General features: G+C 43.5%; 1 protein-coding gene across 1 annotated transcript in view; it reads left to right on the top strand.

Annotated features, from left to right (window-relative positions):
* The window catches only part of Frmpd3 (FERM and PDZ domain containing 3), a 150,455-nt gene that overhangs the window by 131,114 nt on the left and 5,037 nt on the right, over nt 1-14,304 (top strand). Inside the window, exon 14 of the mRNA XM_076562986.1 lies at nt 12,135-12,956. Coding sequence (XP_076419101.1) covers nt 12,135-12,956 — 822 coding nt within the window. The remainder of the gene's footprint in view (nt 1-12,134; nt 12,957-14,304) is intronic.

Raw genomic sequence — 14,304 nt, 5'->3', positions numbered from 1 at the left:
ACTACTACTAAACTTTCAAGACTTTCTTGGTTTGGGGTCACTGCACCTGATGGAGATCATGGTATCTAAGAGTAGAATCACACTCCTGGCAGATGACCCAGCCCCTGGAAAGCTGAGTGTCACCCATTTCTTTGTTTTGTTTTGGTTTGGTTTGGTTTGGTTTGGTTTGGTTTGGTTTTTGGTTTTTTGAGACTGGGTTTCTCTGTGTAGCTTTGGAGCCTATCCTGGAACTCGCTCTGTAGACCAGGCTGGCCTCCAACTCACAGAGATCCAACTACCTCTGCCTCCTGAGTACTGGGATTAAAGGCGTGCGCCACCACCGCCTGGCGAGTATCACGCATTTTAAACTTTGTTCTTTATCACAAACAAGTCCATCACATGCATAGCTGGCCCAACTTTCGATCTCCTATCACTGTTCACAGCAATTGAAAGGCAGTTCATCACATGCAGATTTGGGAAAGGATTGGTGGTCCCAAAAGAAGGGGTGTCCACATAGTAGATGAAAGGAACTGAATTGGAACAGGAAGAAACTGGGGGTGAGAGTCTGCATGGCTCCAGATGACTAACTTGAAGAGGCAGCCATGCTTCTCAAATTTAGACATGGTCAACTGTTGGAAAAACCATCGTTAGCATTTTCCATGTCACCTGTGGTCCTCCTGTGGCTAATCACATCCAAGTGAACTGAACCTCTTATTGAGCAGGAGGGGAAGGGGAAAAGGAGAGGAGAAGGCAGGATGGACCTGGGGCCAGTCAAGGCAGAACCAGCTGGGACAGTCAGAGCTGTGTGGGTGTCCACTTAGAGAGGGCAGTAGGCATGGTTATGTAGTCCCACTTTGTTGGTCAATTATCTGTCATGCCATCAATGCCCTAGCCAATGCTGGTTGCAAATAGTTCCCTTACTGTGGAGATTGTGGCACCAAGTCCAGGACATGGGCTGTATGTGTCACTGCAGCCTCAACAGGCTTCCCTGTTGCTTTTTCAAAGTTAGGTCTGCTTTACCGGGTTCCCTTGGCACTAAGCATCACTTTCACACCCCATCTCCAAGTCTCCAATGCCTGAGAGGCTCCTTGCACACCTTCAGAGTGGCAGAAGTTCAGGACTTCCCTAGCAAATGGGTCTCTGGCTCCATTTAGGAGCCAAATGGACCACTGTAGCGCTGCTGCTGTTTATAATGCTTCTCCTTAGGATGGAAACAATTAGCTCAGGGGCAGAAGTAAATAGAAAAACCTCTGTTCCTCTTTCTTCTTCTGTCCACAAAGATAGGAACTTGCTCCTGATATCACCTCCACAGAGACTGGTGCGGTATTTGGGGCCAGTTTCTTGGCCTTCTGAACTGCTAGGTGCCAGGTTGATAGCAGCCACTGACAAAATGCCCTTGCTGTGTAAGGTGACCCTCCTGGCTTGGCCCACATTCAGCAAAATGCCAGGAAGAAGAGAAGAGTGCCCCTGAAGAGGCTTGGGCCCTAGTTGCAGTGGGTTAATAGTTCCTTCCCGGTCTTGAAAACCTTTAGGACCACCATCCAAAGCTGGGATGGCGTTCCTCTGTCAGATCTCACCTTCATTCTAGAACGGAAGTTCCAGTGCCCACTGTGGTCCTTTAACAAAGGCTGTAGTGCAGTCAGTTAGCCATGCCTGCCGGCACAGGCCTATAATCCCAGCTTCTTGGAAGGTTGAGGCACAAATATTGCAAGTTCTGCCTCAACACCAGGGCTACAGAGAGAAGAGGTGTCCTCACAGCTTCAGATGGGCTTTTCCCAGGGACCAAAGACACAATTCCCTCAGGCCAAGGTCTCTGTGGAAAGGAGGAAGAAGTCTGGCATCACAGAAGCTGTTGACTACCAAGCTCAGTGCTCAGCCTACCAGGCCAAACAGATGTTGTTAACTCAGCAGCAGGGGAGGGAAGCACCATGTCTTGTGAACCTGGAAAAACAGGAGAATGGAAGGGAAGGAATTGTCTCTCTCACAGTACTTGACCAAAGCCAATATTTCACTTATTCACTACCCAGATGTTTTTCAAGGATCCATCATGGCAGACATTGGGAATACGGCTGGGCATAGCAGCTATGATCCTTTTGGTGAGTGCCTTCACATAGCTTACAGTCCAGTGGGGAAAATGTGGACAGATGATCAGGGATGATGCCAATACAGCAAGTAGCTTGTCGTTTACACAGGAAGAATGCAGCAGTCCTAATAGCACCTGCATTTGAGAGCCAAAACCACACTGAGGTGGCAAGAAATCCAGAGGCAGGGCCAGCAGGGTGGCTCAGTGAGTACAGGCACACGCCTCCAAGATTGAAGACCCCCAGGACCTGTATGGTGGAAGGAGAAAGCCAACTCCCACCATGTACATGATGGTACCCGTGTACCTACATGAATACACACATGCATTCACACAGACAGACAGAAAGACAGAGATGGAGAGAGAGAGAGAGAGAGAGAGAGAGAGAGAGAGAGAGAGAGAGAGAGAGAGAGAGACTAAATAAGTGGTGGAAAGAAATAAGGAAAGGAAAGGAAGACAAGAAGAAAGATCCAGAAGCAGCTGCCATCTCTTCCCAGTCCTGAGCTCCCTGTATCTTCTGGGTAACCCAAGAAAATAAGGCTTTGGAGATCCTATTTAGGATTTCAGTTAGAGAAACTCATTCTACATTTTGTAACATGTTTAGAAACAGTTTACTGTGCTTCACTGAATATTCTTATTTTATATACATATGTGTGTATATACATATATATGTATATGCAGACATTACCAGTTTTCATGTACATATAACCCAGCAAGCTGATTGTGGTGATTCATGTCTGTAATCACAACACCCAGGAGACTGGTGTAGGAGGATTACACATTCAAAACCAGCCTAGGCTACAAAATGAGATACTGCCCCCCTCCAAAAAACCCACCCAGCAAGTTAGAGTGAACATAGTACTCTCTTCTTTTTTGGATGACTCAGAAAGACCATGAGGTTCTTGCAAGGCTTCTATGTCGTGATTATGACCAATGAACATGACACTACAAAAATACACCAGAGTGAAGTCTAGAAAGCTGCTTGAGTCAATCTTGTGTCGATGGTATGTCTAGTGTAAATATGTGCACACTTCGTGTATATACTATATATTATATTATATAGCCACAGCATATATATTTTGGCATAATTCTAGTCAGTTCACTGTCCTGTTCTTTGCAAGCATTTCTGAGTCAGTCTTGTGAGTGACTGAGCACAGACAGATAAATTAGGGCACCTCCACCCTCCCACTTAGGGAAAGCTGATGAGCAATTCACATAGATTTACAATGTGAGAGGCAAGCTGTCCCAACCATCAACCAAATGCACCCGACTTTACCCGTACTTCTAATCTGCCTAGAGGAGACTGAGGACGCTCCAGGCACATTCTCTCCTTATATCTGGAAGTCGTGATACCAGTGGTGAGTTAGACATCACCTGACCTTGGCAGTGTAGTATGGGAAAATATTTCTTCCTGCAGGGAAGGCAACAACCTTTAGAATCCAGTCTTTATCTAAGAGGGAAAAGTTGTCACTTGCTCATTGGATATAACCGTGGGAGTCACCTCTGATCGCATCATGTTGCCAGGTGGCTCCCCTGATGGCTCAGTTGCCTCCTAGGTAGGTATCACCTGGAGCATTTCTAGACCTGCAGATGATGCATTCAGGCAGTGACACGTTCTAAACCAAGGGCTTATGGCTCTGTGCTCTCCTGGAGCGCTTCTTTAACTCTCAGAGGCCTGGATAGAGGATGGATCACTGAATAGTAATTCCCCCAACTGATCCCAGGGTTTTCTCCATCACCCAGTAAGACATGAATCGAACCCACAAGTGCGATTACATTGAATCTGTATAGAGGTGAATAACATGGTCTATGGAAAACTCCTAGCATGTAAAGGCAGAGAGACTTGGGTTCCAATCCCTTCTCTGCTGTACCTTCACAATGTAAACATGAACAAGTTCCATAAACAGGCTCAGATTACTTGTCATTAAAATGAGAAGTAATAATAGTATATATACTACATACCTCCTGAGGGATTTGACAAGATAATGTGAGATAAACTACATAAAGTCCTTTCACAAAGCAAAGCAATTTTAAAAAAAATCTTTTCTTAAGAGTTCAAAGTTCACCATGTGCCAAGTCACCACTTTTTAAAATTTATTTTTGTTTTTAAAGACTTCTTGGAAGGTAAAGAAATGGGGAAGATCTGGGAAGAGTTGGGGGAGGGGAATGAATATGATAAAAATATATTGTATGTTTAAATTTTTCTTTTTATGAACATCTATGTGTGTATGCATGCATGTAGGTGCCTACAGAGGCCAGAAGAGGGTGTCAGATTCCCCAGTAACTGGAGTTACAGGCAATTGTGAGCCACGTTATGTGGGTTCTAGGAACTGAACTCAGACCCTTTGGAAAAAGGAGCAAGTGTTCTTTTTTGGTTTTTTTTTTTTTTTGAGACAGGGTTTCTCTGTGTAGCCCTGGCTGTCCTGGAACTCGCTCTATAGAACAGACTGGCCTTGAACTCACAAAGATCTGTCTGCCTCTCCCTCCTGAGTGTTGGGATTAACCATGAGCCACCACCACCCGGCGCAGCAAGTGTTCTTAATCATTGAGCAATCTCTCCAGCTCCCTTAGGACAGGCTGTCCTAGAGATCACTATATAGCCCAAGATGGCCCTAAACTTGCAATCCTTCTGCCCTAGCCTTCAGAGGACTTTAAAAAAAAAAGATTTATTTATTTATTTATTTATTTATTTATTTATTTATTTATTTATTTATTTATTTATGTATACAGTGTTCTGCCTGCAAGCATGCCTGCACTATAGGCCAGAAGAGGGCGCCAGATCTCATTAGGGATGGTTGTGAGCCACCATGTGGTTGCTGGGAATTGAACTCAGGATCTCTAGAAGTGCTCTTAACCTCTGAGCCATCTCTCCAGCCCTTCAGAGGACTTTAATGACACCGCACCCAGATTTGTGGAGGAGTTGGGTTTGTTTGTTTGTTTGTTTGTTTGTTTGTTTGTTTGTTTGTTGTTTTGAGCCATAATCTCACTATGTCATCCTGGCTGGCCTGGAACTCAATATATGCATCGGGCTATTCTTGAACTCACAAAGACACACTTATCTCTACTTCTAAGTGCTGGCATTAAAGGCATGTGCCACCGTTGCTGGATGAGAGGTTTTATTTTTATAAGCAGCATTATTCAGCTATAATCTCCAAGCCATAAAACCTTTTTGTTTAAAATTCATAGCTCCATTTGTTTTGAGACAGGGTCTCACTATGTATCCCTGGATGGCCTGGAACTTGCTATATAGACCAGCCTGACCTCAAATTTATGAAGATCTGTCTCCTCTGCTTCCTGAGTGCTGGGATTAAAGGCCTGTGCCAACATGCCTGGGTACAGCTCCATTTTTAATATATTTATTATAGTCAGGTGGCAGTGGCACATACCTTTAATCCCAGCACTCAGGAGGCAGAAGCAGGTGGATCTCTGTGAATTTAAGGCCAGCCTGGTCTACAAAGCAAGTTCCAGAACAGCCAGAGCTGTTACACAGATGTGTGTGTGTGTGTGTGTGTGTGTGTGTGTGTGTGTGTAGTATATTCATGGGGTCATGCAACCATCTAGTTTTAGAACATTTTCACCACTCGAGCTGGATCTGGTAGCACAACCCTGTAATTACTTCTGCTGGCTAGCCTGAGTAGGAAGTATCAAGGCCTACATGGGCTATAAAGTGAGTTCAAAGCCAGCCTGAGTAAGTTAGTGTTTCCTTGTCTCAAAATAAAAAGTAAAAAGAGCATGCATGCCGCCACAGGTTCAATCCCAAGTACAAAAATAATAATAATAATAATAATTCACCGCTCCTAAAGAGAAAAAAACAGTATGCAGGAATGTCATAACAGTCCCTCCCCATATTGTGTCCTATGTGCTACCCACACCAAGCAGCCGGTGCTCTGTAGTTTGTCTCTATAGCATTACTTGTTCTGAGTGTTTTATATGAATCATTGAATATAGTCTTGTGTGCTTTGCTTTTTCACTTAGCATAGTATTTTCAAGGGTCATTCATGTTATATCATACAGCAATACATTGTTCCTTTTGATTATATAATATGCTATTATTTAGAAGACATTATTTATCAGTTCATCAGTTGATACACATTTGGGTTGTTTTTACCTTTCGGCTATTATGAATAATGATATTAGACATTCGTGTCCAACTTTTTGTGAGGATGTAGGTTTTTATTTCTCTTCATTATAAACATAGGTGTAGAGCATACAAATGATAACTATGTTGAATTATTAGAGGAAGAGCATATTTTTTCAAAATGACTCCACCATTTCACATTCCTACCAGCAATAGTAGAGAAGTATAACTTCATCAGATCTTCACCAATATTTGTTATTACTTGTCTTGTTACATCCATCACAAATGGATAGAAGAGGCAACTCCTGATGTTTATTTGCAGTTCATGAATGGCCAATGACACTGAGCATCTTCATTTCTCATTGCCCTTTAATATGTCTTCTTGAGTGAAATACCCATTCAAATCCTTTGTACATTTTTAAGTTAGACCATTTGGCCATAAATATGATAGTTTATATCTGCACATTTTATTCTGTTGCAGTACCTGTCAATACTTTATCTTAATTGTTTTTGCTTTGTAGCAAATTTTGAAATCATGAATTATCTTCATTCTTTTTTCTTCTTTTTCAAGGTTGTTTTAGTTATTCTGGGTATTTTGAGACTCTGTGAATTTTATAATTGACTTGTCAATTTTCTACAAAGTCAGCTGGGATTCTGATCAGGATTGTGTTGAGTCAGTAGATTAGTTTGAGAAGTGTTGCCTTCTTAGTTGTCAGTAATGCAAATGTGAAGCCTACTAGTCCTCGAGTGGAGAGTCTTTCTACTTATTTAAGTCTTTCATTTGTTTCACAAATGTCTTACAGACTTCAGTATACAAGTCTTGCTATTCTTTTCAAAAATTTGTACCTAGTGTTTGATACTCTTTTTATGTCTAGCAAGTCATTTAATTATTCTCTGAACATTTGAGTTTAAAGTTTCACAGAACTGTGGGCTCAAAAAGAATTTTCTTATATTGATATGAGTTTATGAATAGTCTATTTAGGTTCCGCATGGTAACATACACCTTTAATGCTAGTAGTGAGGAGGCAGAGGCAGGCGAATCTACATGAGTACATGGCTAATTTGCTCTACACAGCAAGTTCCAGGCCATCCAGGGCTGCATAGTGATACCCTATCTCAAAAGAAAGTATGTTTTAAAATGATTTAACACTTTTTATAGCATACTATAATAAACTGGCAACAATAACATCATCAGTAATACTAGGATGATGGGTGAGGGGCACAGTAAATACACAGGGGCTTAGGAGTCAGAGAGAGGTGAAGTCTTAAACCAAGCAAATGGAGGTATGCATGCCAATGAGCTCAACACTTGAAACATAGAAGCAAAAGAACCAGGAGTTCAAGGTCATCCTCTGCTACACTGCAAGTTCATGGTTGGCCTTAGCTCCACAAGACCTTGGCTCAAAACAAAGAAACAAACAAACACAAAGTAAGTGAAACATGCTCCACTGAGATCACCTCATGGCCTAGGCCAAATTTCCTAACTTCAGCCCCTTCTCTAGCTTCCCTGTCCACTGGTTTGTGACATCTGTGATTATATCGGTCATGTATAATCTTTGAGAATTTATCAAACATTTTCAAACGTTTTACTTTTCAAAAAACATTTTTCATGTCGGCATGGTGGTGCACACCTTTAATCCCAGCACTCAGGAGACAGAGGTAGGGGGAATCTCTGAGTTCAAGGCCAGCCTGGTCTAAATAATGATGCCCAGGACAGCCAGAACTGTGTAGAAAAACCCTGTCTCAAAAAAATTGTTTAGTTAACATACAAAATAATGGGTTTCATTAAATCACTTTCATGTGTATAGGTTGTTATATTTTTCCCAATCACTCTCCCCATTATCCTCCCATATCTGCCCCCCTGTCCTTTACAATCATTCCCTTTGTGCCAGGCCAGTCAGAAATACATGGTGGACCCTGTTACCCCTCCAACGGTGGTGGGGAAAAGGACAGATGATATTCATAAATTGCTACCATGAATTTGATTCCTAGTACCCACATAAGGGCCAGGCACAGTGGCATGCACCTATAATCCCAACACTGGGGAGGTAGAGACAGGAGGATCCATGGGACAAGGTGGCCAGTGAGTCTAGCTAAATTAATGATCTTCATGTTCTGTAAGAGGCCTTGTCTCAAAAACTAGAGAGTTGGCAGGATGGCTCAGTGGGTAAAGGTACCTGCCACCAAGACTGATGACCTGAGCTCCATTCCTGGAACCCACATGAGGAGAGGAGAGAACCAAGTTCTGCAAACTATCCTCTGACCCCCAAAAGCACACTGTGGCATGCATGTGAGCACATGAGCAAGTGTGTTTGATGTACATGTGAACACACACACACACATGTGCACACAACCAGGGGAATGTAATTTAAAATATTTTTAAATGAATAAGTAAATACAAAATAGGAAGAGAGAAGTTGAGGAATACACCTACCAAACATTGACCTCTAGCCTCCACTTGCGTGCGTGCGTGCATACACACACACACACACACACACACACACACACACACACACACACACACCAAGGGTTAAGGGTGTAGCTCAATTGGTAGAATACTTGCTTAGCATACATAAAACCCTGACTTCCATCTCTAGCACCACACTAACTGGGTATTGTGGCATATAACTACAATCTCATGAAGCTTTCATGAAGCAGAGGAAGGGGGATCAGAAGTTCAAGAACAGCTCTAAAAACACAAGACCCTGTCTCAAAAAAACAAAACAAATTCCACTGTGTAAATGTATCACACTTTCTCCTTTTTTTTTCTTTTTTCCCCTTTTGAGAACAGAGTCTTATATATCCTAAAATGATCTTGAACTTGCTAGATAGCCAAAGATGACAGTATTACCTTCAACTCCTGATCCTCCTGCCTCTACCTCCCAACTGCTGGGATTACAGGCATGTGCCACTATAACCAGTTTTTTTTTTTAATATGGTACAGGCAATCAAACCCAGGGAGGTCTTTTTGTTTGGTTGTGGGGTTTTTGTTTGTTTGTTTGTTTGTTTTGTTTTTTGTTTTTGTTTTTTTGTTTTTGTTTTGTTTTGTTTTGAGACAGGGTTTCTCTATGTAGCCCTGGCTGTCCTGGAACTCACTCTGTAGACCAGGCCAGCCTCGAACTCACAGAGATCCACCTGACTCTGCCTCCCTTAAAGGCTACCACCACCTGCCAAGGGCTTTTTCAATAAATAGCATTTACTATGTTGAAGAAATTTCCTTGGATTCTAGTTTGTTGAGCTTTATCCCAATAAGGCCCTGGGTTTTTTTTTTTTTTTTGGTTTTTTTTTTTTGTGCCTTTTGAGATGAACATGTATCTTTTATCCTTAGTTATCATGCTATATTGTGTGAATTGATAAATGATTTTTGGGGACTCGAGAGATTGGCCAGTGGCTAAGAGCAGCACTGGCCACTCTTTTAGAGAGCCAGAGTTGGATTCCCAGCAGCTATATGACATTTCACAAGCATCTGTAACTCCAGTCCCAGGGGATCTGATAACCTCTTCCAGCTTCCATGGGCACCAGGCACTGAAGTGTTTGGTATACAGACATACATGCAGGCGAAACACCCATACATATAAACTAAAAATAAAATTTTAAAATAATTGATTTGTCATGTCAAAACAACTTTGCATTAATGCAGTAAGTCCCCACTGGTATGCAATTACTAGTAAGTAGTTCTTTTTATGTGTTTCTGGGTTCCATTTGCTAGTATTTTGTTGATGGATTTTGTGTCTATATTTGTAGATGTTTTGTTCATACGATAGTGGTCTGTAGTTTTATTGTGATGTCTTTCTTTGGGTTTTGTATTAAGATAATACTAGCCTCAGAATGAGCTGAAGGATATTCTTGTCTCCTTTTACTTTTCTCCTTGTTTTGTTTTGAAGACAATGCCTCACTGCAGCCAAGATTGGCCCAGGACTCACTGTATAGTTTAGGCTGTCCTCTGATTGGTTCATGGTGATCTTCCTATTTCAGTCTCTCAAATGCTGGTGGGTGAAAGCAAGAGGAGAAAGCAAGCAGGAGTCCAAGGCCAGTTTTAGAAACATAGTGATTTAGAGGCTAGCCTAGACCTCATGAGAGCCTGTCTCAAATAAAATGGTACAGTATTAGAGGCAGGCATGGTGTTATGTACTTTCAATCCCAGCACTCAGAAAACAGAGGCAATAGGATCACCACAAGTTCACGGCCATCCTGGCCTACATTATGAATTCCAAGCTAGCTAGGGCTGTATAGTGAGATTATGCCTCCAAAAAAAATGGTATACTTAAGACTCTAACTACTGTTGAATTGCATGAACTTCTCCTTTCAATTCAGACTGGTTTTTACATCATGTGTTTGGGACTCAATTGCTGGGTGCCTGCACTGTGTTTTTGCCCTAGCTGTAAGCGTTAGTGAAAAGTAACAATGACTCATTGATCTGGCCTTGTCAAACTGGAGTTTGAAAAGCATTTAAAGTTTTGTTTTCCAATACTTTGGCCACCATGATGACTAGCTATACGAATTCTGAAGTCTCTCCAACCTGGACTCAATCTCAGGTTGCCACTTACAACCCATATGACCTTAAATAAGTCATATAACCATTTAAGACTGTTTCTTCCTTTGTTAAATGGGGATATTGATACCTGCCTCACTGGTTTTGTGAAAACAGAACTGGGATTATATGTAACTTATCCTCTTTTAGTTAGTCTGTTTGTCTGAGACAGGGTCATCTGAATCCCAGGCTGGTTTCAAACTCACTATGTACCCGAGAACTACCTTGAACTCCTGATTATTCTGCCTGTACTTTCCAAGAGCTGGGATTACAGGCATGTGCCATCATGCCCAGGTTGGCAATGGCTTTTCACTTGTCTGCTGATAGCAGAAGAAGCTGGCATTGTATGAGTATAGTCTCATACATGATGTGAGATGACTTCCCAAAACTGTGTGATAGAGAAGTCACTCAGAGATAGAATTTGCTGTAGATAGGGTGCAGATGCATATACCTGCTATCAAGAGCTGTTTGATTTTACCACCTGTAGTGGCCTTGCATGAACACAGGACAGTAACAAGCTTTGAAGGACTATAAGAATCATGTCTCATGCTCATTCCACATACAACACCCCACCATATCTCCCTTACACACTACAAATTCTGATGGCCAGAATTTGACCAGGAATCCTTTTAAGGCTTCTGGGCTCCTGGCCATAGGCATTTTTGAAATATAAATTCTTGGAACTGGTACTAGCCAGGCTGGGGGTTTGTCTATTTAATTTTGATATTTTTTTGTCTGCTTGGTTTTTGAGACACAGTCTCATACCATAGCCCATTCTGGAGCTTACTGTGTAGCCTAGGCTAGCCTCAAACACATAGCAGTCCTTCTCCATCAGTTTTCTAAATGTGAGCCACCATGCTCAGCTTAAACCTGACCAGTTTAACACCTTCTCAGTAAACACAGTAACTTCTCCTATCAATTTCTTGGTCTGGAGGAGATCCAAGATAACAGAAAAGCTACAAAGTACTGGCAGTAGGTATGGCTTCCCAAAGGGATGGGGGCAATAACAGAAACAGGAACAGATCTCAAAGTAACATGGAACAAACCTCATCTCCTTAGGTATGTTTCCAGCGGACTGCCAAACCAGCCATATCCGTGGAAGAATCCTGTGGTACCTGACATTAAACCATGCTTTTTCCCTTTTCAGGGTTGATGAGGCTTTTGCATCTCTGGCCATCACATTCTATTCACTCTGCTTTCAGTATCAGCAGTGACATGGTCCATCCGTTCTCCTCTACCTAATCTCTAGCAGCCAGGCAAAGCGCTCCCCCCCTGCCGCCGCCTCTCTCTCTCTCTCTCTCTCTCTCTCTCTCTCTCTCTCTCTCTCTCTCTCTCTCTCTCTCAGTATCTGTCATCCAGTCACACTGCACATGGACCAGAGATGCCAAAGGGGCTCTGCTACGACCCTCAGCAGCAGGCTCACCCAGAGCAGCCGACTCATCTCTGCATTCTCTTTTTGCGTTTAGATCACATGCACAGCACCCACCGCCCTGTCACTGGGAGCCACCTGGGGAAAAAGGAGAGTAGTTATGTGGGCAGCGTGGGCACCAGCCCTAGGAAGTCGAGCCGATGCACGACCCCGCCTGCCGACTCTGAGCTGGTCAGCTTCTGCTACCTCCACATGCGGGAACAAAGGAAGGAGCAAGAAAGCAGGACGGATGTCAATGAGAACCTAATCTTCTTCGAAGAAACCAGACCCCGGACCAAATCGGACCCCACATCCAAAAGCTCTGGCCAAGGTTATGAGGTGATTCCCGATGACTTTGATGCAGCCAGCCTAGACCATGAGCCTTGTGCCAGCAGGGCCCGGTCCTACACTTTGGACAATTCCCTTGGGGCCGAAGCCCTGAATTTCTACTGTGACTCTTGCAAAGTCAAACTCCAGGAGCAGCTGGGGCCTCGAAAAGGTGGGAGGCCTGGCTCCTCTCGAGACAACATGGTAGACTTAATGTCCCTCCCACCGCCAGGAAGTGAGGAAGAGGAGGAAGAGGAAGATGAGACAACTTCTCTGTTGCCAGCCATTGCCGCCCCACCTCCTGGTTTCCGAGACAACAGCTCTGATGAGGATGACCCCAAGCGCAGGGCTGTTCAAAGTCAGGAGCAAGGACGTCACCTGCGTGGGCTCCTGTATGATGAGATTCCAGTGACCCTGATTGACAGCGTACAGACCCGAACAGTACGAGATCATGCCCAGGAGCTGGATGATGCACTGGTGTCTACTCTGCAGGCTCTGGAAGCCCTGGCTGCTTCAGAGGATGGACCCCACCCCCCACCCCCGCAGACGGCAGGTAATAGCCCATTCCTCCTTCCTCTTGCCCTCTTCCTTCTTCTGGTCCAGGAATGCCCAGTAGGCAGCATTGCTTCTTTTCCCTCAGTTGTTTAAGTGACTATAGTATATCAAAGGCAATGAATTGGCAGCCATAGTTCAGGTCTCAAGAGAAAGGAAGCTACAGAGCAGAGATATGGTTCAGCTCTAGTTAGAGCTCTATCCCTCGTGATTTCATAAATCTGGACAGATATTGCAGCTATAGATGGAGGCCAGGGTTGAGGAAAGGAATCTAGAAGAGACACAGAAAACAGACAAAGAACAGCAGCACGCTCCAAACGTCCAACTAATTTCCAAAATGACCTGTGATCAGGACAGCCAAGAGCCATCTCTACTCAGGGATGGGGTCTTGAGCCTATCTAAGAACATGACCTCTGAAGCAGAGGCAGCAGAGTCCCAGTTTCTTTACTCATGGCAAGGCACGTCTTCTCTTCTGTGTGTCACTACAGCAATTGCATCACATAGCATGCAGATGAAATGACATCACTCAGACAGAACACTTAAGCACTACCTCGCACACAGTGAGGGCCCAGTAATCAGTAGCTACCTACCTCTGTTAACTGTTAATTGGCAGGAGAACCATGTTACATGTTTGTTATTCTCTATTATAGATGCATGAAAATCCATCTGCTGAAAGGCACACATATGTACACACACACACACACACACACACACACACACCTTTCAAAAAGAGAAACGCAGCAACAATAATGACAAACCAATACAGAGGCATAAGGAATATTAGCAAGCATGTGAGTCAGGGGCAAGTATGGACAGAGCAGGGAAGGGACTGAGATCCAAGGGAGCCTGTCTTTTCTATACATGAGGGATCCCTTATCTTTGGGTACCCCTTGAATGTTTGCCCCCAACCCAGGCTGCCATTTGGGTTCACTCATCATTGGGTGCTCCAAAACTAGTTGGTTCCAGGTCCAAGGCCTACATGGCCACCAGAGAGAACAGCTCAGCTAAATGGCCTCAGCTGCAAGGACTGTAGACGGGCCTGGCCAGATGAGGAGGAACAGAATAGCACCTCTCTTTGCCAACTCTCTTCAGGACAATTAACAGAAATTTTCTAGCTGTTGGATCTAAAAATAGCATTGATTGGCATGTTGTTTTACATGTTAATTTACCACCAAACTGCCCAGATCTTCTTTTCTGGTATTCCTTTTTTTGGATTCCAACCTTTCACACCCCCTTCTCACATCCCGTTCAGCTTTGTGTGCGCTTCTTGGCTCCTCCCCCTCAGCCCTATAGTTTGCTCAGGCCTGACTGGTTTTCTCCAGCTTGAAATACTGCTGCTACCTACTACT

This window comes from Peromyscus maniculatus, chromosome X (assembly GCF_049852395.1).
Source record: "Peromyscus maniculatus bairdii isolate BWxNUB_F1_BW_parent chromosome X, HU_Pman_BW_mat_3.1, whole genome shotgun sequence".
NCBI lineage: Eukaryota > Metazoa > Chordata > Mammalia > Rodentia > Cricetidae > Peromyscus > Peromyscus maniculatus.
This window is presented reverse-complemented; position numbering and strand designations above follow the sequence as displayed.